The 27,664-nt window shown below is 32.6% G+C and overlaps 5 protein-coding genes across 9 annotated transcripts; 2 read left to right on the forward strand and 3 right to left on the reverse strand.

Annotated features, from left to right (window-relative positions):
- Window positions 1-4,692, reverse strand: LOC109797462 (Tetratricopeptide repeat (TPR)-like superfamily protein). The gene is made up of 8 exons (XM_020357510.3): window positions 2,661-4,692; window positions 1,609-1,795; window positions 1,451-1,528; window positions 1,321-1,358; window positions 1,153-1,232; window positions 752-835; window positions 497-605; window positions 1-352 (listed from the first exon to the last, which is right to left on the reverse strand). Exons 1-8 carry the CDS (start codon window positions 4,625-4,627, stop codon window positions 211-213), a joined length of 2,685 nt encoding a protein of 894 aa, XP_020213099.3. The 5' UTR covers window positions 4,628-4,692; the 3' UTR covers window positions 1-210.
- A 1,152-nt stretch (window positions 4,693-5,844) lies between these two features.
- On the reverse strand, window positions 5,845-12,376 carry LOC109796169 (mannosylglycoprotein endo-beta-mannosidase). 3 transcript variants are annotated; one of them, XM_020355830.3, is made up of 12 exons: window positions 12,131-12,376; window positions 11,892-12,030; window positions 11,320-11,547; window positions 11,058-11,116; window positions 10,791-10,839; window positions 10,114-10,344; window positions 9,130-9,299; window positions 8,815-9,019; window positions 7,431-8,099; window positions 7,090-7,317; window positions 6,311-6,806; window positions 5,845-6,229 (listed from the first exon to the last, which is right to left on the reverse strand). In XM_020355830.3, exons 1-12 carry the CDS (start codon window positions 12,277-12,279, stop codon window positions 5,997-5,999), a joined length of 2,856 nt encoding a protein of 951 aa, XP_020211419.1. In that variant the 5' UTR covers window positions 12,280-12,376; the 3' UTR covers window positions 5,845-5,996. The 3 variants fall into 3 exon arrangements, with proteins under 3 accessions (XP_020211419.1, XP_020211418.1, XP_082915258.1); XM_020355829.3 differs by having other exon boundaries at window positions 5,845-6,806; window positions 12,131-12,373; XM_083059132.1 differs by lacking the exon at window positions 12,131-12,376 and having other exon boundaries at window positions 5,845-6,806; window positions 11,920-12,030.
- A 1,357-nt stretch (window positions 12,377-13,733) lies between these two features.
- Window positions 13,734-18,943, reverse strand: LOC109797591 (putative UDP-glucuronate:xylan alpha-glucuronosyltransferase 4). Its single transcript, XM_020357677.3, has 2 exons — window positions 18,079-18,943; window positions 13,734-14,815 (listed from the first exon to the last, which is right to left on the reverse strand). Exons 1-2 carry the CDS (start codon window positions 18,749-18,751, stop codon window positions 13,893-13,895), a joined length of 1,596 nt encoding a protein of 531 aa, XP_020213266.1. The 5' UTR covers window positions 18,752-18,943; the 3' UTR covers window positions 13,734-13,892.
- A 2,463-nt stretch (window positions 18,944-21,406) lies between these two features.
- LOC109797593 (cyclin-P3-1) lies at window positions 21,407-22,265 on the forward strand. The gene is made up of 2 exons (XM_020357682.3): window positions 21,407-21,789; window positions 22,094-22,265. Exons 1-2 carry the CDS (start codon window positions 21,407-21,409, stop codon window positions 22,263-22,265), a joined length of 555 nt encoding a protein of 184 aa, XP_020213271.1.
- Window positions 21,651-26,509, forward strand: LOC109797592 (Rrp15p protein). Of its 3 annotated transcripts, none has more exons than XM_020357681.3 (10): window positions 21,667-21,789; window positions 23,352-23,532; window positions 24,129-24,646; window positions 24,741-24,842; window positions 24,998-25,079; window positions 25,204-25,223; window positions 25,346-25,406; window positions 25,611-25,690; window positions 26,062-26,169; window positions 26,264-26,509. In XM_020357681.3, the coding sequence occupies exons 3-10, from the start codon at window positions 24,155-24,157 to the stop codon at window positions 26,324-26,326; spliced, it is 1,008 nt and encodes a 335-aa protein (XP_020213270.1). In that variant the 5' UTR covers window positions 21,667-21,789; window positions 23,352-23,532; window positions 24,129-24,154; the 3' UTR covers window positions 26,327-26,509. The 3 variants fall into 3 exon arrangements, with proteins under 3 accessions (XP_020213267.1, XP_020213270.1, XP_020213268.1); XM_020357679.3 differs by having other exon boundaries at window positions 21,668-21,789; window positions 23,352-23,554; XM_020357678.2 differs by lacking the exon at window positions 23,352-23,532 and having other exon boundaries at window positions 21,651-21,789.
- The last annotated feature ends 1,155 nt before the right edge of the window (window positions 26,510-27,664 follow it).

Raw genomic sequence — 27,664 nt, forward strand, 5'->3', positions numbered from 1 at the left:
TGAGATAAAATGAATTCATATATATATATATAGATAGATCAGAAATTGTATGTAACTTAAATACATCGCGTATGTTTCAGAGAAATGAGGTATAAGGCTCCTATGAACTTCTGATATCTAGCAACTGGTAGTGTATTGTAAACCATGACCCACCAATGTCAGAGCTATAGGTTGGGGACTGAATATATGGGCAGAGTTGCTATCCAAAAGTTAAAACCAATCGACATGCTGGCTTGAAGCTTTGGGTTGCTTCTTTGGTTTTTGATATCGGTTATTCTCAAACTTGGCTTTGGTTATAAGTGAATAGAGCAAGTCTGCTTCAGCTGATGTATCATAGGGTGCTTCTAGTATACTGCAACATCAACCAAATGGAAACAATAAATTAATGGAATGTATATAATAAACTCAAGATGCTCTATAGCATTTGAACGAAATTACAACAGGAATTGTAGCATTTTTTTTAATGTTATAGAAGATTAATGGGAATTAAGGTTACCTGTCAAGTAGCTCCTCCAAGAGAATTCTTTGTGATGGGGTCACGTAATGAATGCAACTTCTAGGGCATTGTCCAACAGCACATTGAACTTGGTAATCGTCCCCGTGACCTTAAATAGTCATTGATGATAGCAATGTTTGTAAAATTATGAAAGAATGATATTTGCACTACACATTCTAAAACTAGGTGAAATATGTCATTCTTCACGCATATGCCTTGCCCAAAATCATGAAACTGAATTACAGATGAGACAACCTTGAGAAGATGCACGTGCTGTTCCCGTTGAAGCGTCATACGTGAAAGCATGAGGAGCTCTTTTCACACAGGAACTTGAACAGGCTGCAGAACATTTAAATTTGTATATGTATTGGAAAGTAAATATATATTGATCAATTCATAGTTTCCAAGAATTGACAATGAGAAACTGTTAGGCATGTTAGGATTATTCTTTGTCTGTATTTATGTGAGGGCATATGTTTATATCAAGAAAATGTTGTAATTCACACACAATTTTACAATAATAAGATATTATTTATTTTAAATTTAAGTTCTCATAATTTTTATTTTTGGTCATTATCCAAAAGTTTTATCATCCATTAGAGTATTTATATTTTATAAACTAATATTTCTCCGTTGTATCAACAAGGAAATGGTACCTTTGCCGACACAAAAGAGCTGGTTAACAAAAAGGTCAAAAGCTTCAGACTCGGGCGTGTCAAAGGGATCTAAGCATTCCCTACAAACGCAACTCCGAATGAAAAATAGAAAAGAAGAGCGATTCCAAATTTCAAAAGTGAAATGTGAAAGACAGGATTTACATTTACCTTTCAATTAATTGCGATGGGGTGCAGTTGGATAGTATCTGTAGCGAGCAAAGGGGGGAAAATTGATGAGTACAAACAAGGCAATGCCTACGTGGCAGCGAATAGAAGGATAGAGGAGTAAGTAGAGTACCCGGTAGGCTTCAATTACACGGCGAATCATGGCATCGGAAGGTGTTGTGTTGTTGAGGTCTGGATGGAACTGCTTCACCTTGGGGAGGAAGAGAAACAAACATGAATTAATAGCGGAATTGGAATGAATGAATTGAGTATTCATGTTGGCTTTGGTACTTTGGCTCGAAAAGCAGCTTTCATGTCGGCGGCGGAGCAGTGAGGGTCCACTCCAAGCACGGCGTAAGCCGCAGCGGTGGACAGAGGACCCTCGTCTCTCAGACTGCAACTCGCTCTTAGCTTCTTCGTCGCAAACGGCGGAAAACTGCGACTTCCGAAGGGGAGAATCGTAGGCGTCGTTAGTAAGCTCATCATGCTCGTTCTCTCTACTATTTTTGTGGTCACAACAATGGTGCTTATTACACTAAGCTTTTTCTTTTTCCTTTTATTTATTAATTATTATTATTATTAAAATTAAATTTTGTGGACACTGGATGCCCAACTGCCACTTGAACCCTTAATTTCAAAATAAATCAAATCAAGTGTAAATAGGATTTCTTTGTCGTTTTTTTTTGTTTTGATTCATAGATTTCTTTGTCCCTGTTGTGTTGCTGTTTTTTTTAAACAGGTGTCCCCAAAAAGGTTACTAAAAATGAAAAATGAATATTTATCTAAAAATAATTGTTTCCGGCGGTCAAAAAAATTAATTGTTTCCAAATATGCTTCAAATAGTCGGTGATTAAATTTGGATTTAATTACGCAGTGAATATAAATCGCAAACATGACATTCAATAGAAACGTGACGCGATTTGACGTTTCATGACCACACACTGAAAGAACGGAATCATGGCACCATCATTTTGGAAACGGGTTAGTGAAACGTATTCTCATTATTACAGTTGCTATCAAAATTTAGCAACCAATCTTCTAGTAAATATCTCTTTCCTAGTATAACATTTCAGGGTGCTTGAATAAAGGAGAAGAAACATATCAATTGAGAATGTGATAATGCAACCATATATATACATGCTCATAAAATCAATCTTAATCGTTCATGTATGGTTCATATGAAAACAATTACCGTACTATCATTTTAATGATGAAATGAACTCATGCCTATGATCCACGATCCAAACAAAGCTCTAGGTTGGCTAGTTTTCTGGAAAAGAAAAATAAATAAATCAATAGTGTTCTCACTAGAAAACGAACCGTCCGAACAAATGCAGAGAGACTAATCCTTTTTATCTTGATCCAAGTAATAGAGAATACACCTTTTATCAGGAACATAGCCTTCATCTTTCAGGTGTTTCAATAACCCGGACAAGAGCCAGAATATAACATCAGCTTGCGGATGCATTTGATCCCCTACTACGAAACTATGGACTTTCCTTTCGATCTCAATCCAACTTATACCCACTTCCTTTGCTACGCCCATCTCTCTCATTCTCTTAATGGCACGTGCTCTCTCTTTCCATTTCCCTTCACTGGAATATATGTTCGCCATCAAAACATAAGGAGCAGGGCTATCTGGTGCAGCCAAAAATAGTTGATCAGCAGCATATTTACCCATCTCAGAATCACCATGTATGCCACAAGCCCCAAGCAATGCTTGCCAAACCAGTACACCAGGATTCTCGGGCAATCCCTCAATAAATTTTTTAGCTTCCTTAAGAAGTCCTGCCCTCCCCAACATGTCAACAACACAAGCATAATGTTCAGACCGCGGACTTAACCCGTGATCTCTAGTCATAGATTCCAGAAACTCCATGCCCTTCTCAACTAAGCCTGCATGACTGCAAGCATGAAGCAGTGACAGAAATGTAACATCCGTTGGTGCTACACCCTCCCTTCTCATCTCTTCATAAAATTGAAGTGCTCTGAAACCATCCCCGTGGCGAGCATAAGCTGCAATCACAGAGTTCCATGAAACTGAATTCTTTTGAGTCATGTCATTGAAGACTTGCAATGAGTCATACAAATCTCCACACTTGGAGTACATGTTTACGAGTCCATTACTAACAAAAGGATTCTGAGAGAAGTTCTTCTTTATAATTAAAGAGTGAATCTGCTTACCAAGAGTCAAAGAAGTGCCAACGCCAAATACCCCAAGAATGGCAGAAAGCATGTTAGGGTCAACTTCAATCCCCAATTTTACCATTCTCATAAATATCTCTATAGCTTCCTCCTCAAGTCCATTTTGAGTAAAAGCTACAAGTATAACAGTTAAGGAAACCTCATCAAGTTCCTCAGCGGACTCAAAAATCTGCCATGCTGCTTCTAAACTTCCACACTTCGAATACAAATCCATCAAAGCACTTTCAATGCATAAATCCGACTGCATTCCCAATTTCCATAGCAAGCCATGAATTTTACTGCCTTCCAATAACGCTTGTAAACCAGAACAAGCCATGAGTGCACTCAAATATGTCAAAGAATTAGGACTCACCGACCCGCAACGCATTTGATGGAACAATCTCAAACCATCCTCATAAAACTCATTTTGCGCGAGGCCAGAAATCACTGCCGTCCAAGTCACAACATTCCTCTCAAGCATCTCATAAAAAACCTGCCTACCTTGACTAAAACACCCACATTTAAAATACGATGTCACAAGAGCGTTCCCCACTGTAATTTCCCTCTCAAAGCCACCAACAAACACCAAACCATGAATCATTTTGGTCACATCAGAGAATTCCAGTCCATCACAAGCTGACAACATTGTAGTCAGTGTTGCTTTGTCAAACCGACAACACACTGCCTTTGACCCACCCATTTGCTTAAAGAACCTAAAACCCGCGTCAAAATCCCTTCTCCTTAAAAACCCAGAAATCATCGTGTTCCATGACACGGTATCTTTAACAGGCATATGATCAAACATCTTAACGGCATCCTGCAGTTGACCACATTTGGAATACATTGAGAGGAGAGAGTTCCAAACAAAAAGGGCATTGCGGAGGGAGCTATCAGAATCGATAGATGGAGGCTTCTTGATGATATGGGCATGGATGGAAGAACCAAGATTGAGGTTTCCATTTCTGCCGCAAACAGAGAGAACAGAGCTCAAGTCTGCATGGTTCAGGAAGTATTTTGAGGTTGCAGGAAATGGGTTTTGAGAAGGTGTTGGCTTCCCGTTGAAGGGAATGTTCAGAGAATTCATCCATGAAGGGAGATGGGCATCGAATTTCCATCTCGATTTCATCCATGAAAGGGAAAACGGGGTGGTTGATGAAGGACGCTCTTTCACAGACAAATTCTAAAACCCTAGATAAGCAATGACACATGTTTAAACTTATTTTAAAGAAAAAGTTTTTTTAAAAAAGATTTTTATCTACTTCTTAAAAATTATTTTTTTTTAAAAAAAAGTATATATTAAACATGAATATTTATTCTCTATTATATATTTTTTAAAATTTTTCTCCAAAGAGAATTTTTTATATATACTTTTTATGATGAGGAATTTTAAAAGATTTTTTTTAAACTTTTTTATATATTTTAATTTGTATTTATCATATATATTTTTAATTTAAATTTAATAATTTTAAAATAAATTATAAATAATTAAAAATAATTTGTATCTCAATATAAATTTTTATTCATAAATATGAAATATAATTTTTATGTTCAAATATATAATATTATTTATATGTATAATTTATTATAAATTTTATTTATATATAATAAAAGTTTAACATGTATAATGAGACTAAAATTATACTCTCTATACACATCTTTATTTTTAAATATAAACAAATATTAACTATCTTTATCTTATTTAATAATACTCTCTTAAAATATTTCTCCTTTAATTGCATTACTTCTTTCATAATTTATAACAAGAACAATTGAGAAAGAATGTTATGAAATTACCAAAATTGAATATAAATAACTAATTTCCTTAATATATCAAATTATTTTTTTTCTTTTAATAAAGAATAGAGGAAGTAATATTTTCTTTTGTTAAATTTGAACAAACTAGTCCAGTATATATCTCCATTCAAATTATACTTTTTTTTATTTATTTTAGTCTTTAATTTTTCAAAAATTTATTTTGATCTTTTTCTTTAAAATCTGAGTTATTTAATTCTTTTAAAATAATGACCATTTCAATTTTAATTTTTTTTTATGATTAATATAAGATATGAAACTTGGTTCATTAAATTTAGTCACATGAAAATTATTGAAAAGAATTGAACTTATGCTCAGAAAAACATATGAAAAACACACTTACAAAATTATTTGAAAATAAGTCTAACAAACAATCGGACCAAAAGGAGCATGAAAATTATGTGACATTTTTTTCCAACCATATAAATTAAATTACAAAAATGTAAAAGATGAAGAATTTAATTAAAAAAATTATTTTAGAGATCTAATTAAAAATTTGAAAGAAAAAAAAAAGTTCATGGACAAATGATGTATTAAACCTATTCAAATATTAGCTTTTTAAGGTATAGTGAACCAACAAATAAAATTGAAAATCATGAAGGTCTCTTCTTGTGATGCATTTACTAATAGCAAAATACACACAACACTTCATCATTTCACAAGGTTGCGGGCGATTATTAATATCATACAACTTCATAAATGATTTGACCCCCATCGTAATTCCAGCCATTCAGAATAACTCGAGGAGTGACACCCTGAGGGACCTCAAAAGATATATTTATAGGCATGGTCTCTCCTGGGACTAGTGAAAAATAGTTATCTGAGTAATGAACCGGCAGAATTCTTGTGTCTTCCCCTTCCTCGTATAAGTGATTCTTTGAAGTATGAACAGAAAAATGAAGAAAGAAAGCAACACCTACATCAGACCCTTTTATTTCAGTAACTTTCAAACCATCACTTTTTCCAGCAAAACATCTATGTATCCTATTAAACCAACCAGTTTCTTGTTGTATTCCAACCCCAAAATGCAGAGTTTCCAGTGAGTGTGTGCCATAAAAGCCATCACTTAGCCTAGCTGTTGAATTGGGCTCAAATGTTGAACTCCTAGAGGCTGGTCCTTTAGATTTGTTTGTCACATGCATTTGAATATTATAACTGAATTTATCCATGACAACCTTCGATGTTATCTCGAGAGGTATTTTCTTCTCCCTGTATGGCTCCAACAACTTGTAATCTGCACCAGAAAGATGCAACCAATAGAAGTTTCTGGATATAGTCCTATAATCTGACATGTTATAGAGTTTGAGAAGAAGAAAGTAGACTGGTTTAGGATTTTTTGACTTCGGATACTTCATCTCAGCAATAGGTGCTACTTTTTTCGGCAGCAAAGAGATATTTTCATGAACTGTGTAGTATGCACGTGTTCCTTCAAGATCCCACACTGAAGCTTCAATAGCGACATTAGACAATTCTTCTGAAGTAGTATTAACAACCTGTTTCAGGAAGGAACATAAAAAGATACAGAACCTTTCATGAACTACTCTTTCATAAGTGGACCATGCTTAAATTACAAAGAAATTTGTGAATCATACAATTTTAAAATTTCACAAGTTTGTTACCCTTTGAATCCTTTTAACTTGCCACTATTGTCTCCCTTATCTCAATTTTAACTTCGTAGATTGAGTAAAAAAATACTACAGTTATCATATCAGTAAAATGACATCTAAATTTTTTCATCATCTACTCATAAAACTAGAACTTCATTTAGACACTAACCTCGATCAAATATGAATCCAGATTAAGCTGTATATGAATTGGTTCTGCAGCACATCGACAACCATAGAAACCTGCTGTTTGATCAAGTAGATGATCATAAAATTGACCTCTCAGACCAGTCCAAGGATTTTGTGTCTTCCATATCAATACGCCTGTATATTTACTCCACATGCGAGAAGTCCATCCCTCCAGAAGAGCTCTATATTGTATATAGTTAACAAGTTGAGCCTGATAAGATTATAGCATCAAAATTAGAAATTAACTTCAGCAAAAGATCAACAAAATAGGACGAAGAAAAATGCATCTTGAATGGCCAACAGGAGGCTTCTACTCTCTCTTACCTTCAAACAAAAATCATCAAGATCTTTAGCAGCACCATAAAGTTGAATCTGATCATGAACCTTGGTTGGTTTGGAATAAGGAATATATTTATGGTATTCCCATATGGGATTTGGAACTTCCTCTACATAACCATCTGGACGTTTCTTAAACACTGGTATCTGCCATCCTTCTGAAGGCATTGTTGCTCTTATGGTAGCTGCAACTGGCATTCCCACAGAACCAACCTCTGGATTGAATCCATAATTATAAAAGGAATCCTTGAAGAAATCTTCAGGATTTTGAATTTCATAAGGACCATCAGTGAAGTTCCCCATCCCATCAGCAAAACCATCCCACATTGAACCTTGTATATAAATACGTGTGCCATCAAGATACTGACTAGGATCTCCCGACATTGGGGACAAGTCTCCTACAGGTTTCCTATTTTCACCCACGCTCTCAAAATAAGGATGAAGCCTCAGATCATTTTTCAGAGCAGTATTTATATCATCTGGTGGAATTTGTTCATTTCCCCCCACCCATAGAGCAAGGCTAGGATGATTTCTTAGAAGCTTGACTGTGTCTCTTGCACAAAACAAGAAAAGGTCATGGTCCAGTGGACCATTTGGATTAGACACTGGGTCACCACGTCCATCAACATCCCCAGTAATCCAAAACTCTTGCCATACCTACAAAATTTAAGCCAGCAAACTAGATCAATTTTCAAAACCAATACTGTCACCGCCGATGTAATATAAACATAAAGAACCTAAGATATTGGATGGGACCAAGGATTATCTGGTAAAGCTGTCTAAGCTTCAAACCAGTTAAATCTTCAGTGATCATCTGGTCTAGCTGTAGCAGGAGTAGCACTTAAAAGCTACTTTTTCAGAAACGTGGGATCTGGACATCCCAGCATCATAAGTACCACATCTCATAATTCAAAGCAACCATTCAATTAAAATCACTCTCAAGAAACCTCAAACAAAATAATGGGTTTCAAATAAAGAAGTTTAGAATCAAATCCCAGCCAGCCCAACATAGGACCAAAAAATAAAGGAATAATATTCAATAATGAGGATGAACTGCATAAAACCATACATGCACACAAAAGTACAAGAAATGAGAGAACATAACAAACCATCTAGCACACAGCAGAGCAGCATTAATGCAATAAATTCATTAAAAAATATAGCAAAGGAAAAATATGACGATAAAAACCTTGGGAAAGCCATACAACAAAAACTAGCTATTGTAGTTGGAGAGCCGAAGACTTTATAATCCTGACTACAAAAATCCATATTTCTAAAGGGGGACCAAAGTCCCATGCCAAGCAATTGGATCCTAACATGTTGACATGCAATAATAAGGAAAAGTAAGGGTCTGGTAGCAGTTGCAGCTTACCAGAACGCCATAATAATCACAGTAATGATAAAATTCAGGCCTTTCAGCCAGCCCACCACCCCAGCATCGAATCATGTTAAAATTCATATCTGCATGAAACTTGATATCTGTATTATACCGGTTCTTTGAAAGCCGCAGTAGTCCATCAGACAATATCCAGTTACCCCCTCGAATAAAAATTGGTTCTCCATTGACTTTAAACAACCTACAAAATAAGATGTATGCCACAAAACATATGCAGAAACAGTTTAAAAATTGAATAAATTCTACTAAGGAAGAAAAATAAAAAGGAAGAAATATGAGAAATCACCATACCTTCCCCCAGTAGCATCATCAATATGGCTCTCAATTTTACGGAAACCGAAGTGATGGCTCCATGAATCAGATTCTCCAAATCCTTTAATATCAATGCTAATAACAACATTGTACAAAGATTGCTTTCCCATTCCATTGGGCCACCATAAATTGGGTTTGGAGAAGAGAAGCTGTTAATTCAGATCATTGGCAATTGAAACTTAAACCCCCAATACATGCAAGTAAACAGGATCAGTAGTAAAAGGATGCTAGAAAATGTTATCTACTCAAGATTGCATTTTTGCAATGTAAAAAAAAAAAAAAAGGACTGTACCTATGATCACTTGGGTTGCTTTAAATTTTTTTTATATGCTTTGTTTATCTAGGATTAACTATGTTCAATGTAAATATGGGGGAGTGTCCCTATGATAACTTGGCTCCTTTAAATGTTTTGCTGTCAGTTTTATTTCTTTGGATCATACATATCAGCATAAACAGTAAAGAAAGACAATAAGTAATAATTAACAAATTATGGATACCATCGCCTTGATAATTGCTAATATATCTTCATCAAATTTCTCCAACCATATCTGAACATTTGTTCCTTTGATAAGTATGGAAATGTAAAAGGTCCATTATTATTTAGGGTATTCTGAACCTAAAACAATCACCAGTGTATTAAAGATTGTCTGATTACAGTAAGGCTCAAGATATGATAGTTAATTTTTAAATCTTTAATTATAATTACAGTAAATTAGATTTATCTAAAATCTAGACAAACCTATATAATACAAACACATGATGTAAGCCATATATACAAACCTGCACAACAGCTGTCCACGAACATTTACCAAGATAATACGGTGTAAATTTAACAAATTTCTTAAATTGCCAAATTTGTCGATCAAGATGTCTTGGATTAATAATTAAGTTCTTCAAATGGGTTAAAGGTCAAAGCACAATGGACTAAACTTTCTCATAAGCATAATGAATGCAGTCACTGACCTCAGGAAAAGTATATTGCACCCTTGATTTTGCAGGAATTGAGAGATTTTGAGTTTGAAGATGCTCTACTAAGCAAATGCTATCCTCAATTTCTGTTGTCACTTGGACTCTCAAAGAACACTCAGCAGTCGAGGAGCTCCTATTTTCCAACTCAGTTGTTGTATGTAGATATGCTGTCTTATAATCATCAGAAAATGTTGAAACCAAGTGTGGATCAATTATTTTTACTGGCTGCACCAAACACAGAGACTGAAGTCATCCCACCAAGGAACAGCTGGAAGAACCATAGTCTATAAAAAAAAAGAAAATCAACACTACCAAATGTTTGATCAGACTTGTTGAATGTATGGACTATGGACTGCATTAAATGCTAAAATTAACATGGCAATTCGGATGTCTAGCCCATGCCTCTGCAATATCCTGATTTTGTTTTACTGACATCTCAATGACTCCTAGACAACATATCATAAAGATAAGGCCAACACATGATTGGATTTGAAGTTCACCAATATTTACGCATGAACAACAGAAGTATTAGGACCAACAATGCATTAAACAGAGCAGGATGAGGAGGAGAAGTGAAAGGCCTCAATAATTTGCCCAGTGGCAAATCCTTAAGTGATTAAAAAAATAATAGTAAAGACTTTGGAAGTTCTAAAGCAATTAATGCAACTCACCCCAGTAACAGAAATAGAAACCTCATCCCATATTCCTGTATTTCTATCTCTGCAATCAAATTTAACACTGGCATTAGTCATTGATACATTTTGGCTTCTTTGTAGTTCCAATTCTATTCAAAATTCAATCAGTCATCCTGTAATTCCCAAAATGCTCTATAAAAATAATACAGGATTTTATTTCAATGAATAAAGAAAAAATAAAAAAATTATTTTTGGAACAGAAAGCCAATCACCACACATCATTGCAAGTATTAGTAATGTCACCTTATAGGAGCCATCCAATCCCAACCTTCAACATATTGTGTGGCCACATCCTTTCCTATCTACAAAATAACAAGAGAAAACGAATTAGATATCCTGCAACCGCAAGCATCGCTTCTCTTCTTCTTTCATCGTAGTCTTAACTGATTCCAGAAATAATGAAACACTTGAAACAGATATTCGAAGCTTTCACGTACGGAAATGTTAAGTAGTTGAAAGGATAAAATTAAAGGATCAGATGTATGAAATGAAGTTAATCTCCAACCTCATGATCACCGCCTTGTCCCCCCTCAGGAGGAATTCTCCCAGGATGATCCGGAGGATGAACAAGAACAGCAAGCAGGTTTGTACCATCAGGATGAAGAATATCGGTGACATCAAGAGAATGCCTCCGAAACATCCCTTTTGGTAGGACGATTTCATGGCCATTCAAATACACATCAGCAGAGTAATTGATTCCACGGAAGTTTAGATCACAGTACTCATTGCTTGACTGCAAATGCAAAGGGGTCAACTAATTAGAAATGTCCCTTCCCTTAGTTCTCTACCATCAAAATAAGAAAATCACCAAAGTATTTTCAAAATAAGATTACTATTTAGTGACTACGGCCACAACATCAAGGTTTATGGATTTGGACCACAATTGCAGCCACATTTGTTTGCAATTATCATCAGGATCGTGACAAAGCTACAATTTCATCAACCACAACGACAATTTAAGACCTAGGATACAGGATATCTGTCTCCGTGTTTCAAAAACTAATTTCACATGGTCCAAAGCATAAAAACAAGTGGTGACAGTTGAAATTATTATACAATGTGTGAAAGAACAATTACAAGCTTGCAGTGAAAGGTGGTAAAGAACCAGAAGGTGTAATGGTCTCTTCCGGAATCAGCAATGTCAATGATGTGTTCATTTTGCAGTCCATAAAAAGGATCGGGCACGACTTTGTTCTTCACCAAGGTCCCCAGAACACTGCAATATAACGTGAGATGAAGTCAACAAATTAAAGAGAACCATAATTAATGAAAATTGTAGTAAAATTAGGAAATGGAAAAGGTGTGATGAAAATTACGTTCCGGGAACGAGAGCTTCCATCCATGGGGAAGTGGAGGCAGTGGGAGGATGAGTGGTGGTGAGCTGGGTTCCGGTGAAGTGGACCTCACTGGATCTAGCTGCGACCCACCCCGAATCAAGCGTGGTCTTGCGGCGTTGCTCCGCCATCGGAAAACTCAGATCGCCGGAGAGGCTTCTTACTTACAAACGCACACAAAATCTTAGAAAAGAAAGAGGTATACTCTACTCGTTTTATCTTACGTAACACACGTGGAATTTGGCCATGCCACGCATGTGCCAACCTGAAATTTGTTTTCAGAACATGAGTTACTTCTAAATAACTCCCCGCGTCACATCAGTCACTGCTATCACTGCTATATCAGTTCTGATTTATTTTATGAGTTGAGTTAATTCTATAAATAACATTTTGCTAAAATTTAAAAAATCCATAAAGTAAATTAGAATTAATGTGACATAGGATATTGCTTATAAACAATTTACAAGATAATTAAAAGCGTGCATGTTATGTTATCTACATTTGAGTTAAAGTTATATTATATAATAATAATAATAAATAAATCATCCGCAAAGTTTGATGGAATTGTGTAACGTTGATGGAGATGGAAAGAAAGAAGAGGAAGAAAGAATGAATGGTGTAGAAATTCAATTTAATTATGATGAGAGAAGAACACGTGAACTTTAACAGCAGATTTGACAAACTAACAACAAAATTTAATACCTTCAAAAAGAAAGTTGATCAAAGTATAAATAAATAATAAATAAATTTGATACAAATGAAAGGTCACGGATAACTAATATAAAAAAAGAGTTAGAAAACTACATTGAACTAAATTAAAACAGGATGGTCAAAACATTATTAATTTTTGTCTTAAAAATATACAAAAAATAATTTAATTATAAATATTTAACAATAATTGTAGTATGAAATATCAAATTTTTTCATTCCATTTTTTTACACTATATTTAATTTTTAAACAAATATTTTTTTGTTTATGTTATATATAATAGTGAGTTTAGACTTAATTTATTCCTATAAAATCAACTTAGAAGGGTGAAAGTTGTTCCTGACTTATTAATGATATACGATAAGTAATGTTTGAGTTTTTTTTTTAATATATTTCCTCACAATCAATACTATTAGGCTTGTTACGTGTATTGGACGATCCATTTAAGATGAATGTAGATAACTTTGATAACATCTTATTAATTCATATCAATGATTGGAATATTATGTTAATGATCAATTAACAACACAAATTACTGAATTAATTAAATAGTAAAATATACAAATTTTAAAATTTTAATAAAAAAATGAAAACTCAAAATTTAAATGGTAAAATTCATGAAATCAACAAGTGTGTCATTAATTACTTTAAAAATTCCATATTCATGAATGGGGTTTAATCCCATCCGTTGCTAAAAAAAATAATTTAAAACAAAAAGAATATAAGTGATTGATGATGTATTATCCGTGTAAAGTAATTTTACACTATAATTAAAAAAAACATCAATCATTTATAATAAATAGCTAATTTTTTATACCAAATAAGTAATAAATCATGTAACTATGATATTCGATCATTAGTGTTGCACTCATAGAAGAAAATGTAATGTCTGAATAATTTATATATATCAAAAATCCATATTAAATTGAACTTACTTTTGGTGTCTAATAAACTTAAAAAGGAATTTTTTTTTTTTGCCTATATGTAGCTATGAGATATGTATTTATATATATGACCAAAGCCATAATCTAAACTCTAATCCGAAGAAAAATTGTGTCTCCTAGGATCCTTGACTTGAATGTTCCAATGTCCATCAGAAAAGCTAGCATTCCTGGCTTTCCTCCGCCACTTGATAATCCTCTCATTCATCTTCTGGGTGAGTCCACAATAAGGCTGCAACTCCTTCGGCATGGCATCGTGCACCTTCCACCAACTCTCATGCGCCTCATCACTGGCGAAAATCCTCCGATCCGACGTGTCCCAGTTGCAATCATAGTCCCTGTAACACGTCCACGGCTTCAACCCCAAGTAATGCACCGCGTAGACGTCAGCGGGCACCGCACGGCCACCACTCTCGTTCCTCCCCACGAAAGTCTTCATGTGGTTCACCTTCTTCGACAAGCGGTGCCACCAGGCGAAGATCTCGTTCAGAAACCCCTGGTCCCCCCCGTTGTAGGAACGAACCTCGGAAGTTTTGTCCATCATGTGCAGGAACATGCACTGGGAGGGCTCCACCACCATCAAACCCGAGTTGAAGAGTGTAAGGTCGTTGCCTGCTGCGGATAGCTGAGGGTAGGAGAATAGGTGTTCGATGCTTTTGAGGACGAGGAGGTCGGAGTCAATGAAGATTATCTTGTCGTACGAGGTGAGTTGCCATATGCGGAGTTTGCTGTAGTTCCACTCGTTGTACGCGCCCTTTTTTGCGAAGGGGCTTTGGATGCGTTGGATGCGTTGGATCTTCCAACCTGCGGATTCGAGACCCTCTGTGGATTTGGGACCGATGGATTTGTCGGCTAGGAGGATTAGGTCGATGGTTTGGGACGTGGTTTTGGTTTTGGTTTGGAGGATGCTTTGGGCGAGGGCTATTGCACCACAAACGTAGTCTTCCGAAGAGTGAAGGACGGTTACGTAGGCTAGCTTTGGTGTTTCTGCCATGAATTCTCTCCATACCTCTTTACCTGCAAACCATGTAACACATTTTTCACAATCATTATTCTATATATAGAGAGAAATAACGTGATGGAGTGTTTAAAATTATAGATATCAAAATCATTATTCTCGTAAAATCACCACTTAATTAAGTATTATATATATGATTAGGTAAGATGAGAGTTTTATTATGTACACATAGAGAAATAACGTGATGGAGAGTGTTTAAAAGTATAGTATCAAAATTATTATTCTTGTAAAATCAATATGCGTTTTAATTTGGTTAAAGGTGGAAACGATGATTAATGACACAACTTTTTCTTATTATTCACGTGAGTTGAACTCTATTTCAATACCAAGTGATTAAAAATAATTTAATATTAATATTAAATTTTCAATTTAAAGTTTTAAATTTGTTAAAAACTACTGTCAGTTTCAGTTGTTAGTTTTGAAATTTTAAGTCGCGTTCGAGCTAGATTTTAGTATTAAATTTTTAAAAATTAAAATTAATTTTTAGTTTTAAAACTTTAGTTTCAGTTTTTTTTAAGTTTAAATTTTTTTAGATAAAGTTTTAAGAAGTTATTGTCAATCTAATCATTTTTCGAACCTCAAGCATGTAGTTCAGCAGTAGGGGTTGATCTACGCTTAAGCAAGGTCAAGGGCTTGAATCTTGCCTTGTGTATGCAGTCGCGTTAAATCTTGGGGTCAGCTATCCCATTCTTTGAGGTGCCTCCAACGTAACGAGTAGATTAGTCACTGTTATCGACGGCAGATACTCCAGGGACGAACCAAAAATAAAATACTTTATTCAATGTGGTGGGTTGGGTTTCACTAAAACAAAGTTCAAGCCATATAAAAGCTTGATTTTTTTTGGCAGGTTTTTGTGTGCTAAGAACACGTCAAGTTATGATATAATACCAACCATATTTAATTTGAGTTGAAAATTTAAAGTACAAGCATTATTTTTATTGCGCCAACTATGTCTATTTTAGGGATGGCAACGGGGCGGGTCAGGTACGAGTTTCATGATACCCGTCCTCGTTCCCGCGAGTTAAACTCATTCCCGTCCCCGTACCTGTCGGGTATGTGATTTTTATCCCTATCCCCGTCCCCGTCAGGTATCGGGTATACCCGTACCCGTACTCGTACTCGTCAAATTTTTTCTTTTTTTTTGTAAAAAAATGAAAAATTTAAATTTTTTTTTTATATTATAATTATAATTAAGTTATTTTTCTATCTCATATTATAATAAATAATTACATATAAAAAAATATTAATTTTTTTAATATAATTAAATTGAAAGTGAGTATTAAATTAAAAATGAAAACGGGGACGGGTACGAGTACGAGACGGGTGAGTACATACGGGTGTACATACCCGTACCCGTACCCGATCAAATCGGGTATTTCCCGTCAAAGTCGGGACAGGTACGTGTATATTTGTCATCCTAGTCTATTTTGTCATTTCTAATAACAACAATAACATTTTACGAACCATGTGTGTTATAAATTCTGAATTTGATCCATAAATGTAAAATATTTACATTTAAATGCTATATATGAATTTAGTCCCTCCCGCCATTAATTACTTTTGTTATCTATCTATTCTTAATTTGTTATTTATATAATATATTGTTTTCTTACTTTGAATATCCTTATAGATATAAAGGTTAAATTAAGAATTCATTACATGTATAAAGAATAAATTAATAATATGACCAAATAATATGAACCAATTTAATGAGTTATTTTATATATGAATTAAATTGAGATTTTGCAACATGTATAAAAATTATAAAGACTAAATTATATGTTAACCTATATTTTAAATTTTGATTAAAGAACGATAAAAAAAATAATTTTAATAATATTAAAAAGTTTATTTTCGTAATAATAATAATAATAAGTGTGATATTTACATAGTCACCAAGAATGACATGTGGTTTTAGAACTTAAAACAAGACATATGAAACAATTTCTCATGGTTTTTACATACCTTGAAATCAACAAAATAAAATGTAGTAAAAATAGTTTCGAATATATTTTAATGAACACGTTTTGTGTCGCCTTTTTTTTAATGTTTTATCTTTTCAAACTATATTTAATTCAAAGCATTCAGATACTTCAATTTAGATGGTTATGAGTGTATTAGATTAAGATTTTATAAGACCTTTTTAATATAATTTTTATGAATTTTAAAAAACTTTGTAAAAATTTAATGATTTTTAGGATTTTTTTAAAAGATTTTATAAAATTATAATGACTTTTAAGATTTAAAAAAAAAACCTTTTTAATCAATATTTTGTAATATAAATTTTAATAAATTTGTATCATTAGAATTTATAAATATTAAAAAATATATATTAGATTTCAAAGAAGAATAATATAGATTTTTAAAAAAAAATTAATAAGAAAATAACATGAATGATAAAGTTTGATAAAAGAAAATAAAATAATAATTTTTTTTAATCTTTTAATAAACAATTAATTTTAATTTTATGTTCTCTTAAGTAACATTTATCTATATACAATTTTTAAGTATATTTTTAAATTTATGATATTCATTAATTGGTGAAATTTTCAAAATATATTTTGAATATATGTTTTAAAATTTGATATTTCAATATTAAATTCAATTAAAAACAAACATTTGTTAAATTTTAATAATTAAAAATTAAAATATATAATATTTAATAATAAAAATATAATTAAATATTAATTGTTTTAATTAAATATCACTAGATTTTAAAATACTTAAAAAAATATTAATTATTTTAATTAAATATCATCAAATTTTAATATACTTAAAAAAAATCTTGATTATCATAATTAAATATCATATAAAACTTTTTATATTAAAAAAATCAATCACATATCATAAAGCTTTTTTATGATAATTTTTTTTTAAATCTCAATTACATATACTTCCTTTAATTTGTTCTATACAATATTGAATACCAGAGAGTTTCAAAACCTAGTCCAGCATCGCATGTCAGAACTGAGACGCAGAGAATGAGTATATCTTAATCAGAATTCGGGAAAAAAAAAAAAAAAAACGTGCAGATTTGGAAATTAAGAATATTCAATACCAACCTTCCTTATATCATAGGGACCATAGTTTTTATTTTATTTTTCCCCCACACAAAGCAAGTGTAAAACATTAAATAATAATATCTATACCTATTATAAAAAAATATCTTTTATAATTATTTATTTGATTTTTACTTTTAGTAGATTATTATACTCTTTAAAATATAAAAAAAAATAATTGTGATTAATGAATTAACGTGTACCTGTTTGTGCAATCTGGCAGGAACCCAGAGGCATAAGCGTTTTGTGCTTGAGCCTCCTTAAGTCAGGCTTGTAGAGCCAATATTGTTCCCCATGCATCAGAAGATCGTCACACCTGAAAATCTCCACCATGGGACCACACGACCCAACAAACACAACATAAACGTTCCTATGCTCACTCTTCACAGCCAAATTAGCCACCACCAAATTCACCTGCAAACCAAACACGTCCCTAACCCCACACGGAACCCTCGCCACCACAACGTTCAGATCCACGTGACTCCCCAACCCCGCCACTGGCACGTGCGGGCACTTCGCCGGACCCCACTCCCCATTCTCGTCGATCCACTCGGGAAAAATCTCCTCCCACTTCAAATTCTCGTCAACATGCTCAAATTCAATGGACACTGTCTCCACCAATAATTCATTCTCAATTGCACTTACTTCCTCATCGTACACGTTACCATCCATGTTAACGAGGCCTACCTTAATTTTGTTCTTGTTGTTGGTAGCTTTTGCTATGACATCAACCCAATGGGGCCTTGGCTTGGGGTATTCTCTTTTGTGTTTCGCGTAGAGCGAAAAGAAAATGAAGGGTAGGGACAAGAGTAGGAGACAAGTGAGGAAACGATTTCGCCTTGAATGAGATCGAGGAGAGGATTTATTAGAAGGCATTTTTTTGTTTCGTGGTTGTGCTGCCTTTGCTTTATCACTAAAACTGACGTGAGAAGCCTCGCCCAGAAACACGCATAGTTATAGTCAAAAAGTTTTACATGACGGTTTTGCATGACGACATGCTTCGGGCCCAACTCCTAGACGAAACACATATACTAATAACTACATTTTCAAGTGTGTGTAGACAAGTCTTTGTTTCATTTCAGAGTCAAACTCTTTAAATGTGGAAAAAAATATATATTTGCACGCTTCAAAATGTTACTATAAACGGTTGATGAGACAGCGACAAGATAAATAATAAGCTTGAATGTCCAAAAAACTTTGCTCTATTGATGGATTGTTTTTTTTTTTATTTTCAGTTAAGACATATTCTGAATTCGTCTAAAAAAGTCTGCAATAAGTTTTTTAAGGATTTTATATTAATTGATTATTAATTTGTATGACATATTGAATTGAAGGGGGGAAAGAGCATTAAACATATTCTTCTGAGTACTTTTGATTAAGTCAAAAAATATACACACATTCTTATGCATGTAGTAAATATGTTTCTTTTAAATGAATTTTTTTTACTCATAATTAATTAAATTCAAATTAATATTTTCATGATTATAATCAAGTTTATTAATAATTAATAATCAAAGTATTTAATGTTATTAATTTTTGTTGATTACTTATCGCACTTGATAATAATTATTTGGAAAATTTTAATTAGACAGTATCCAATAATTAATAAATGTGTGAATATTTCTTTTAATAAGTTAATATAAGAGAACTTTTATGATATAATTTATGCATGAACTAACACCATATAGGTTGACATAGTGATTAAATATCTTACATTGTGAGAATAATTTATTTAATAAATAATTAATTTTTGATTTTGTTGTGTGTGAATTCATTAGATTAGTGATAGTCATATATAGTCATATGTGAATTGAGAGATTTATTTTTGATAACGATGATATTAGTATGAAATATTCACTATCGAAAACAAGGATTAATCTGTGTTGAAAATATGATTACACATAAAGTAAATATTCTTCTCCTAACATAATTTATTCTATATATATCTAAGATTAAGATTTGAATCTTAAATAAAATTTAAAGATACTATGATAAAAGAGAACTTATAAATGACATAATTTTAACTTTTAAATAAAATAATTTTTTTTATTTCCTTCTCTTATAAATTCTTATAAGTTCTTTTTAACAACTTACCCATTTAAATTTAAAAATAATCTTATATCATAATACAAATTCAAAATATCATTTATATATATTTAATCTAAAATTTTAATTATAATATAATTTATAAATTTCAAAATACTTATTTATTGTGAATTGTAATATAAATATGTATAAATAAATATTTATATTATAACTAGTTTATAATATTAAATTAATAACTTAAGCCACTTTCATCATTCCCTTGACATGATGATGCTATTTTCTTCCGGAACCGGAAGTTAGGATACTTAGTGCATGATTGGTTTCCATTTTGTAAATCAATTTTGTCTTCTCTCTCCACGTCGAACAATAATTTTACGTGAAAGTTATTATTTGTTGCTTTCAATTGAACGTGATTTTTCACGTTTGAACTCCAATACAAACATGCACTTAATCAAAATAAGACTTTCAAGTATTGATTTATAATAATATAACAATAGTGAGTTGTGAAGAGTTCAAAGTAATTAGGAATAATTATCTGAGATGGACGTGGAGATAGTTATTTCTTCTTTTTCTAGTGAAAACCTTAACCTATGCACTTGGCGCATAAGATTGAAAAGTTGTATTAGTGATTAACTCTTGCGAATGTTATTAAATGTATATTTAGAAATATTTTTAAAAAATAAGTCAATTAATAAATTAGTATTTTTTTTAGATGATAAAAATTAAATTTAAATATGAAATATTTATATAGATAGATCTTTAAAATTTTAATTTAAAGTTTTAAAAACTAATTTAATTGATATAAAATATCTTTAATTTTAATTTAATTTGTATTGATAAATTACAAAAATATTATATATTTTATTTACTTCATTTCGTGTTAAGATATTTATAAAGAAACATTAAAATTAAGCAGCACATGAGTGATTTCACTAACAATGATAGCCACTATTTTTGGGAAACTTAATTTTCTGAAAAGAAAAAAAAATAAACAAAAAGCTCATTACACACGCACTCACATTGCTTTCGCATATTATCCTCCACGAGTATCTTACTTGGTTTATACTTTATACCTGAGGCACAATACCCACTTGGATTGGAATCAACAGATGCTTTAAGAAAATAAAAGCTTTACTAATTAAACTTTGTTTGAACTATATATATAGTGTTGTGCCCAACCATATGGAATTGCTTCCATTTTATATCAAACATTTGCACAATATTCTTAGGGTGTCGTATCTCCAACCGAAAGGAAAGAATACACTTTTCTTAATATTCTTCCAGAAAGAAATAAAAGCAAACACCACCAAAGTTCTCTACCATTCTAGAACAAATTGCAACATACATCTCAAAACCATGATAAGATCCTAAGAAAATTAGAAGTAATTATTTCTTGATTTGTCTTTATCGCGAAAAATTAAGGCAAAATCATGGTGTAGTATTTGCATGTATATATAGAGACAGAAACAGCATTTTAATTAAGGCATGGCCATAAGATCAGAGGCTTATAAATCATTAGAATTGGGTGCATCTAAGGATCATGCTCATGCCTTAGGGACACCCCTAGCTCTGCTCAACTTGTCTTCCAATTGGGAGAGATCCATTTTGAAGAATGAGAAATTGTTGGTCACAACCAGAAATAGTGATCCAGTTACCATCTTTCATGGGTCAAAAGCACCAAAAATGAGCATTACACAGTACATGGAACGCATTTTGAAGTACTCTCGCTGCAGCCCTTCATGTTTTGTGATTGCACAGATTTACATTGACAGGTTTTTTCAGAAGAGGGGTGGATCTCTCACTTCCTTCAATGCTCATCGTCTCTTGATCACAAGCGTTATGCTGGCTACAAAATTTCTTGATGACAAGTAAGTGTTTGCCAAAATTGAAGCAATATGTTTTTATAATCATGTTATTGGTATTATTTTATTAATGACTTATCAAAAAAAATTTGGTTAATTATTTTTAATAGGATCTTCTCTTCTAATTATATTCTTTCAATTTACAAAATTTGAATATAATTTCTTACTTCAAAGAAACTAGCATTAATTCTGCATGTTTTAACATGAAGACGAATGATGATGTATTGATTAGTAAATTGAATTGCTTAGGATATACTATCTTTCAATCGTGGAATTGAATGTCAGAATTAAATTTTTGCAAAATTTGTAGGTACTACAGCAATGCTTACTATGCTAAAATAGGAGGAGTTAGTACAGAAGAGATGAATAGGATGGAGATAGAGTTTTTGTTTAATTTGGAATTTAGACTCTTTGTGACAACAGAGTTGTTCATGAAATATTGTGAGAAGCTTGATAAAACGGTTGAGTTGTTGAAGAAGTAAATTCACCTATCATAGGTGCAGGTTGTAGTTCTAAGTGTGTGATTATGTGTTTTTCATGGACAAAAGGAGCTTCAGCTCCCAAATCAAAAACCTCTGTTGGATAGCATAGAAGATAAATGCTATAATGCTGGTTCCGGATATACTTAAAAAAAAAAAAAAAACCCTTATATTCCTACAAAATTCTTAGGTAAACTATGTAAATTTATTTTGCATCCAAATGTAACATTATTTTACGGCATATAGTTCATGCTCAATGAGTTAATAACATTTTAATTATGTGATGATACAGCCTGGGTTATTGACCGAACAAAAAATAAATTAAACAATACATTTTGGGAAAATAGTCATTAATAATATAAAATGATTTTATATTTTTATCCCATTATAATATATTATCATGTATGGTCCATTTGTTAGTTTTTACTATAATTATCTTAAAAAATTTAATTATCATAATTTCTAATTAATTACCAATTTATAAAATATTTCTAATTGAGTGAATGAAATCTCTAATAAACAATCACTTTTGTCTCTAAAGATATACATTAATATTATTATTTTAATCATATTTATTTTAAAATTTTAGACTAACATAAGTATCGATTTTTATTTTCAAGTTTTTTAAATTTCTTTTTATTTAAAAGACTAATATCACGACGTTTTCTAAATTCAGAAACAAAAGTATCTGCCTACTCCAAAACTCTCGACAATGAAAACCTCCTCCCAAAGGAAATGAATTGAAGAGAAAAAAAAAAAAAAACACCTCGATATAGAATGAAATATATGAATAGTAAATTTAAATAAAATAATTTTAAATAGTTAAATTTTAAGAGAGCAAAACAGAGTAATTTTTTTTAAAAGAAAATAAAAGGAATCAGTTTACGAATATAATAATCGAGATTTGAAAAAAAAAAATAATAATTTAAGAAAATTAAGATTTAAGATAAAGTTTAAAAATAAATAATATTTTAGTTTATAGTAATATAATCGACAACATAAATATTTACTTTTATGTAGGTAGAATTTATAATAATTTTTAAAAAAATATATAAATCATATACTTTATTTTACTCTCTGTTTTTTCAGTCCAACTCAATTCTGAATTTTGACAGAAGAAAAAGAAAAGCGAAATAAATTAGGATCCACCACCCTACCCGACCCATAATTCTGACCCGTCCATCGTTTCATAATCGCTTACTTCGCATTCTGCCACCGCTAAACCCTTCTTCCCTCTCGGTTACAGAGCTCGTCAATTCCTTCCTTCGACGTAAGAGCCATCTATCTATTCGGTAATTCATTATTTGCTTCTTGCAATTTCAATTTCTATCTATTCTTCATGTTCCTTCATTACTCGTTGTTAACACTCCCACTCCTCTTTACGTTAAATGTTTCATAAAGTGCTAAACCCTAAACCTTCGTCAGTGTTTGCTTCATTGTCAATATGTGACTTATCTTTTGATTCTGCTTGTGAGGTGTTACTTTGGTCAACTATGATCAGGATTCCCTGCAGTTACCATCCAACAGTCCAAAAAATTTTGAGTTATTTTTTATTATTATAATTATTTAATGTATATAATTTGTTTTAATGGCTAGGGTTTCTTGCAGTTACTTCTGTGGCTGCAAAGAATCCACAATGTTTGAAGTTTGAACTGATATCTTATCTTAAAGCATTGATACAATGAACAATTTGAGTGACTAGCTTTAGCTGGTTTGGGAATGACATTGTGTAGTTATGGATGCTTTATTTGTTTTTTTTTTTTTCCCACTTTTTTTAATGACTAATGTCAAATTCGTTGTGACGTGCCTGTGCTGCACCCTTTATTTTTGGGTGGATGCTGAATGCTGCTGTCTTGTAATATGTAGGTTGAAGTTTAATTATAAAACAGGTCATGGCTGAAGAAATGACAATGCTAGAACCTGGAAGAGCTAAGAGGAAATTTGTTAAAAATCAAGGCCGTAAAAAGTCAAGTAAGAAAGCTAAAGTGATGCCACCACCACATGGACAGAAGAAAGTTAAAATAGACAAAAAAATGAAGAAACTTTTCCGCAAGCGAGCACGTGAGTATAATTCTGATGATGAAGAAGACGAGGCCACTGTCCCTGCTACCTCAGTGGTTAGAAGTGTGGCATCTATCACCAATAAAAAAAGTGAGGGCGATGATATAGAAAGTGATGATCTGTCTGAAGATGAAGGTGCAGCCGGACAACAAAAAACGTGGAATAAGAATGCTACTAATATGAAGAATAATCACAGTTCTGAAGATGAAGGAGAAGGTGATGATGAAATTCAGCCGGGAATTACAAAATTTACTGAAGGATGTAGAGCATTCAAGATGGCCTTTAAGAATATTATGAAGAAGAGTGTTTCTGACGACATGTTGGTAAGTTAGGTGTCATAACTCATACGAGAAGATTATCTTTATAGTTATACAAAGCATTAGGAAACTGTTTTTTAAGACTTGGATAACTTTGTAGGGTCCAATATTGTCAGGGCACAAAAAACTTGTTATAGACAAACTTGCAGAAGAGGAGGCAGAACGCAAGGTCATAGGGGAGGCTAAAAAGGAAAAGCAGATGGTAATTTTAAATTCCAAGTTGACTGATTTTAATGTTGTCCAAACTCAAAAGTAGTTTTGATAATTTATTTGTATCATCAACTATTGTCATTCTAAAGTTTCCCTGCCAGGGAACCAGTCATGGTCCATGGATAGTAATCTTATTGCTTGTTACAGTTAGCAGAAAAGGGACATGTTAAACCTGCTACATACTTGGATTCACATGAAAAGTTTCTAATAAGTGTTGCTACAAAAGGAGGTAAATGAGTTGGATTTTCTTTTATATGAAAGTCCATGACCTTTTTTTCTTTTGGATAACTTGCATTTTCCTGTTACTGATTTGGACTATTTTGTGACTATGCATTGAATTGGGTTACTTCCAGTGGTCAAGTTGTTCAATGCTGTAAGTTTTCACTTAACATTTAACTAAATTTTGGTTTCTTCCTAGATTTTCTACCCTTGTCTCTTTCCTGCTTTGTATCTCTATCATTATTGAACCAGAGATTTTGTTCACACCTGTTGCAGGTCAATAAGGCACAAACTGCTCAGAAAGGGTTGAACCCCTCAAGGAATAGGGATGCAAAAGGTAAGATGTTTAATGCTGTAATTCCTAGAAATATTCTGAATACTTTTTATTTTTATTTTTATTATTATTATAGTACTACAATCCATATATTATTAATTCACTCTATTCTTTTGTTCATTCTTATCTGTCTATTTCCATGGATCATAACATATTCAATCTTGGTAACGTCCGCACAATTCTAACTATCTTATGTGTGTCTGCCAGAGATACGAAAGCGGGCCAAAGAAGCCTTCTTTTCAGAGTTAGGGAAACCATCATTGCCTGTAGTTGGCACCCTTGCAAAGGTGATTTGTTACTGCCATTCACTCACTTTTAGTGCAAGTTTTATGTTGGATGTGGAAAAGTTCTAGTCATACTATTTTGGAGTGGATTTAACAAGTAATGTTAAATATATTATTATTTGGCCTTCCATTTTGAACTTCTATATTTTATCTGGTTTCTTATACTATGTTGAATTTGATTTGATGTTTTTAAGCCGATGCTTTCAAGTTTTTTATTAGAAGAATAAGATAGATGTTTTAGATCTACACCACCATGTTTAGCTACCATATACATTTTTTATTTTTTTTCTTTCAATAAACTATAACAAATGTATCTTAATGTGGTAGCTTCATCCATTGCTAAATTATCAAACTGTTTTGGTTTAAATATGCAGGCCAAGGAAAGCACTGGCACGGTAGAAGATGATCAGCCTGCTTGGGCTCCATTAAGAGATAACTATATGTTGACAAGTTCAAGACTAATGGATTGGGACAAAATGCCTGTAAGTATTCTTTGAAGTTTGAAGTTGTGGCAGGTTACCTTTATGCTACTCAGCTACCTTGAACAGTTGCACTCATCATTTTGCATGTCTGCAGGATAAAAATGTAGCAGAGGACATTGGAAAGACTGCCGAAGATAGTAGTTCAGATGAAGATTAGTAACTTAAAACTTGAAGCAAGCAGCATTTAGATTTTTATGGTGGGACAATCTGTCAGTTTTTGAATATTGTTATAGTTGTTATTGGTATAGGAATATTTTACCCATACATTTTGCCATCTATGGTGTACTAATATTATATGATTAATGAATCAATGGCTGTATGGGATTTAAAATATTAGAAATTTATATCCCTATTTTTATTCTCTTCAACGGGTTAAAAATGAATGGACTAGCGATTGGCTAAAATTTGGTATGTGTCACCAATTGTGTATGTATACACTGAGTAACATTTTCTCTCCAGTTGTTGGACTTTTTTCGTTTTTTCCCCTTCTATTTTTGATCTACAAGAAAATCAGATATTCAATTGAAAGCTAGGAAAATATCCAAGCATAGTCAAAGTTGAAATATTCTCATATGTAGTTTCAAAGATCATTTATTAGCGTCTTTGAATAGAAATGTGCTCAACGCTCTTCCTTGTCAGGCCTCTCTAACTACTTCTACTTCTAGGGTTTTCCTTTTAAAACTATTATTAATGGATTTGTAAGTTCAAAGTTATTTTGCGTTACCTGCTTCAATTTCATTCCAAGTGTTGTTTTCCAAGTCTATTTCTACATTTTGTGCTTGAATTTGAATGATGCTTGGGTATTCTCCTGTCTTGAGTTATGATTGAATGATCGTGAATTAGGAATTTAGAATCCATTAATTTGTGTTCAAAGCTTCCTCCTCTCTCATCTAAACTAATTGTTTGTTTAGGTTAATAATAACGATTAAAAAAAAATAATGTACCATATGTTGTGGTTCTCTCTTCCACTCATGTTGCAATGGCTTATCTCCTGTACTATGGTTTCACCGTCAGCTTTGATCATGATATTCACCGTGTAATGTTGCTATGCAGTAAGTTTGTATGATTGAGATTTGAGATGACAAAATCTCTTGATCAATATATTGCCCTACTGTATTGAGAAATCATTTTCTATTACTCAAGCTGCCCATAAGTTATGCAACTGGTAAGTGCTAATTAGATAGTGTGTGGCGTTATACAGAGTACACTCGAAGTAGCTGGTATAATTATGTTTCAGATGCCATTTGATCCTTCCACGAGCAAAATTGAATGTTTTTCACATGCACCAATCTATGCTGGATTGTTTTGGATAGAAGATTGTTTCAAAATTATGAAATATTTTGCCAGCAAAACCCCCTGGTTCAAGAACTAGAAAGGATGTCACCTTACTGTATGAAGTTTTACAGGATACACTAATTTCCAATGGGCTTCTGATCAAGCCTAGAAGAAATTGAATGAACTTTGTAGTATCCATCTGCTATCTGAGTGGCCAATT

This window comes from Cajanus cajan, chromosome 6, assembly GCF_000230855.2.
Source record: "Cajanus cajan strain Asha chromosome 6, NIPB_CcT2T_4, whole genome shotgun sequence".
In the NCBI taxonomy this organism is placed as follows: Eukaryota; Viridiplantae; Streptophyta; class Magnoliopsida; order Fabales; family Fabaceae; genus Cajanus; species Cajanus cajan.

Excerpts from the sequence above, each read along its gene's own strand:
- LOC109797593 (XM_020357682.3), top strand. The coding sequence starts at position 21,407 with ATGGCCATAAGATCAGAGGCTTATAAATCATTAGAATTGGGTGCATCT. Across the intron at positions 21,790-22,093 it reads ACAAAATTTCTTGATGACAA|GTACTACAGCAATGCTTACT; the intron begins GTAAGTGTTTGC and ends CAAAATTTGTAG.
- LOC109796169 (XM_020355829.3), bottom strand. The coding sequence starts at position 12,279 with ATGGCGGAGCAACGCCGCAAGACCACGCTTGATTCGGGGTGGGTCGCA. Across the intron at positions 11,117-11,319 it reads GACAAGGCGGTGATCATGAG|ATAGGAAAGGATGTGGCCAC; the intron begins GTTGGAGATTAA and ends GTTATTTTGTAG. Across the intron at positions 9,020-9,129 it reads GATGATGCTACTGGGGGAAG|GTTGTTTAAAGTCAATGGAG; the intron begins GTATGGTGATTT and ends CTTATTTTGTAG.
- LOC109797462 (XM_020357510.3), bottom strand. The coding sequence starts at position 4,627 with ATGAAATCGAGATGGAAATTCGATGCCCATCTCCCTTCATGGATGAAT. Across the intron at positions 1,233-1,320 it reads CCATCGCAATTAATTGAAAG|GGAATGCTTAGATCCCTTTG; the intron begins GTAAATGTAAAT and ends TTGCGTTTGTAG. Across the intron at positions 836-1,152 it reads GCTCTTTTGTGTCGGCAAAG|CCTGTTCAAGTTCCTGTGTG; the intron begins GTACCATTTCCT and ends AATGTTCTGCAG.
- LOC109797591 (XM_020357677.3), bottom strand. The coding sequence starts at position 18,751 with ATGCCTTCTAATAAATCCTCTCCTCGATCTCATTCAAGGCGAAATCGT. Across the intron at positions 14,816-18,078 it reads CTGCCAGATTGCACAAACAG|GTAAAGAGGTATGGAGAGAA; the intron begins GTACACGTTAAT and ends CATGGTTTGCAG.
- LOC109797592 (XM_020357678.2), top strand. The coding sequence starts at position 24,155 with ATGGCTGAAGAAATGACAATGCTAGAACCTGGAAGAGCTAAGAGGAAA. Across the intron at positions 25,080-25,203 it reads AAGTGTTGCTACAAAAGGAG|TGGTCAAGTTGTTCAATGCT; the intron begins GTAAATGAGTTG and ends GGTTACTTCCAG. Across the intron at positions 25,224-25,345 it reads TGGTCAAGTTGTTCAATGCT|GTCAATAAGGCACAAACTGC; the intron begins GTAAGTTTTCAC and ends CACCTGTTGCAG.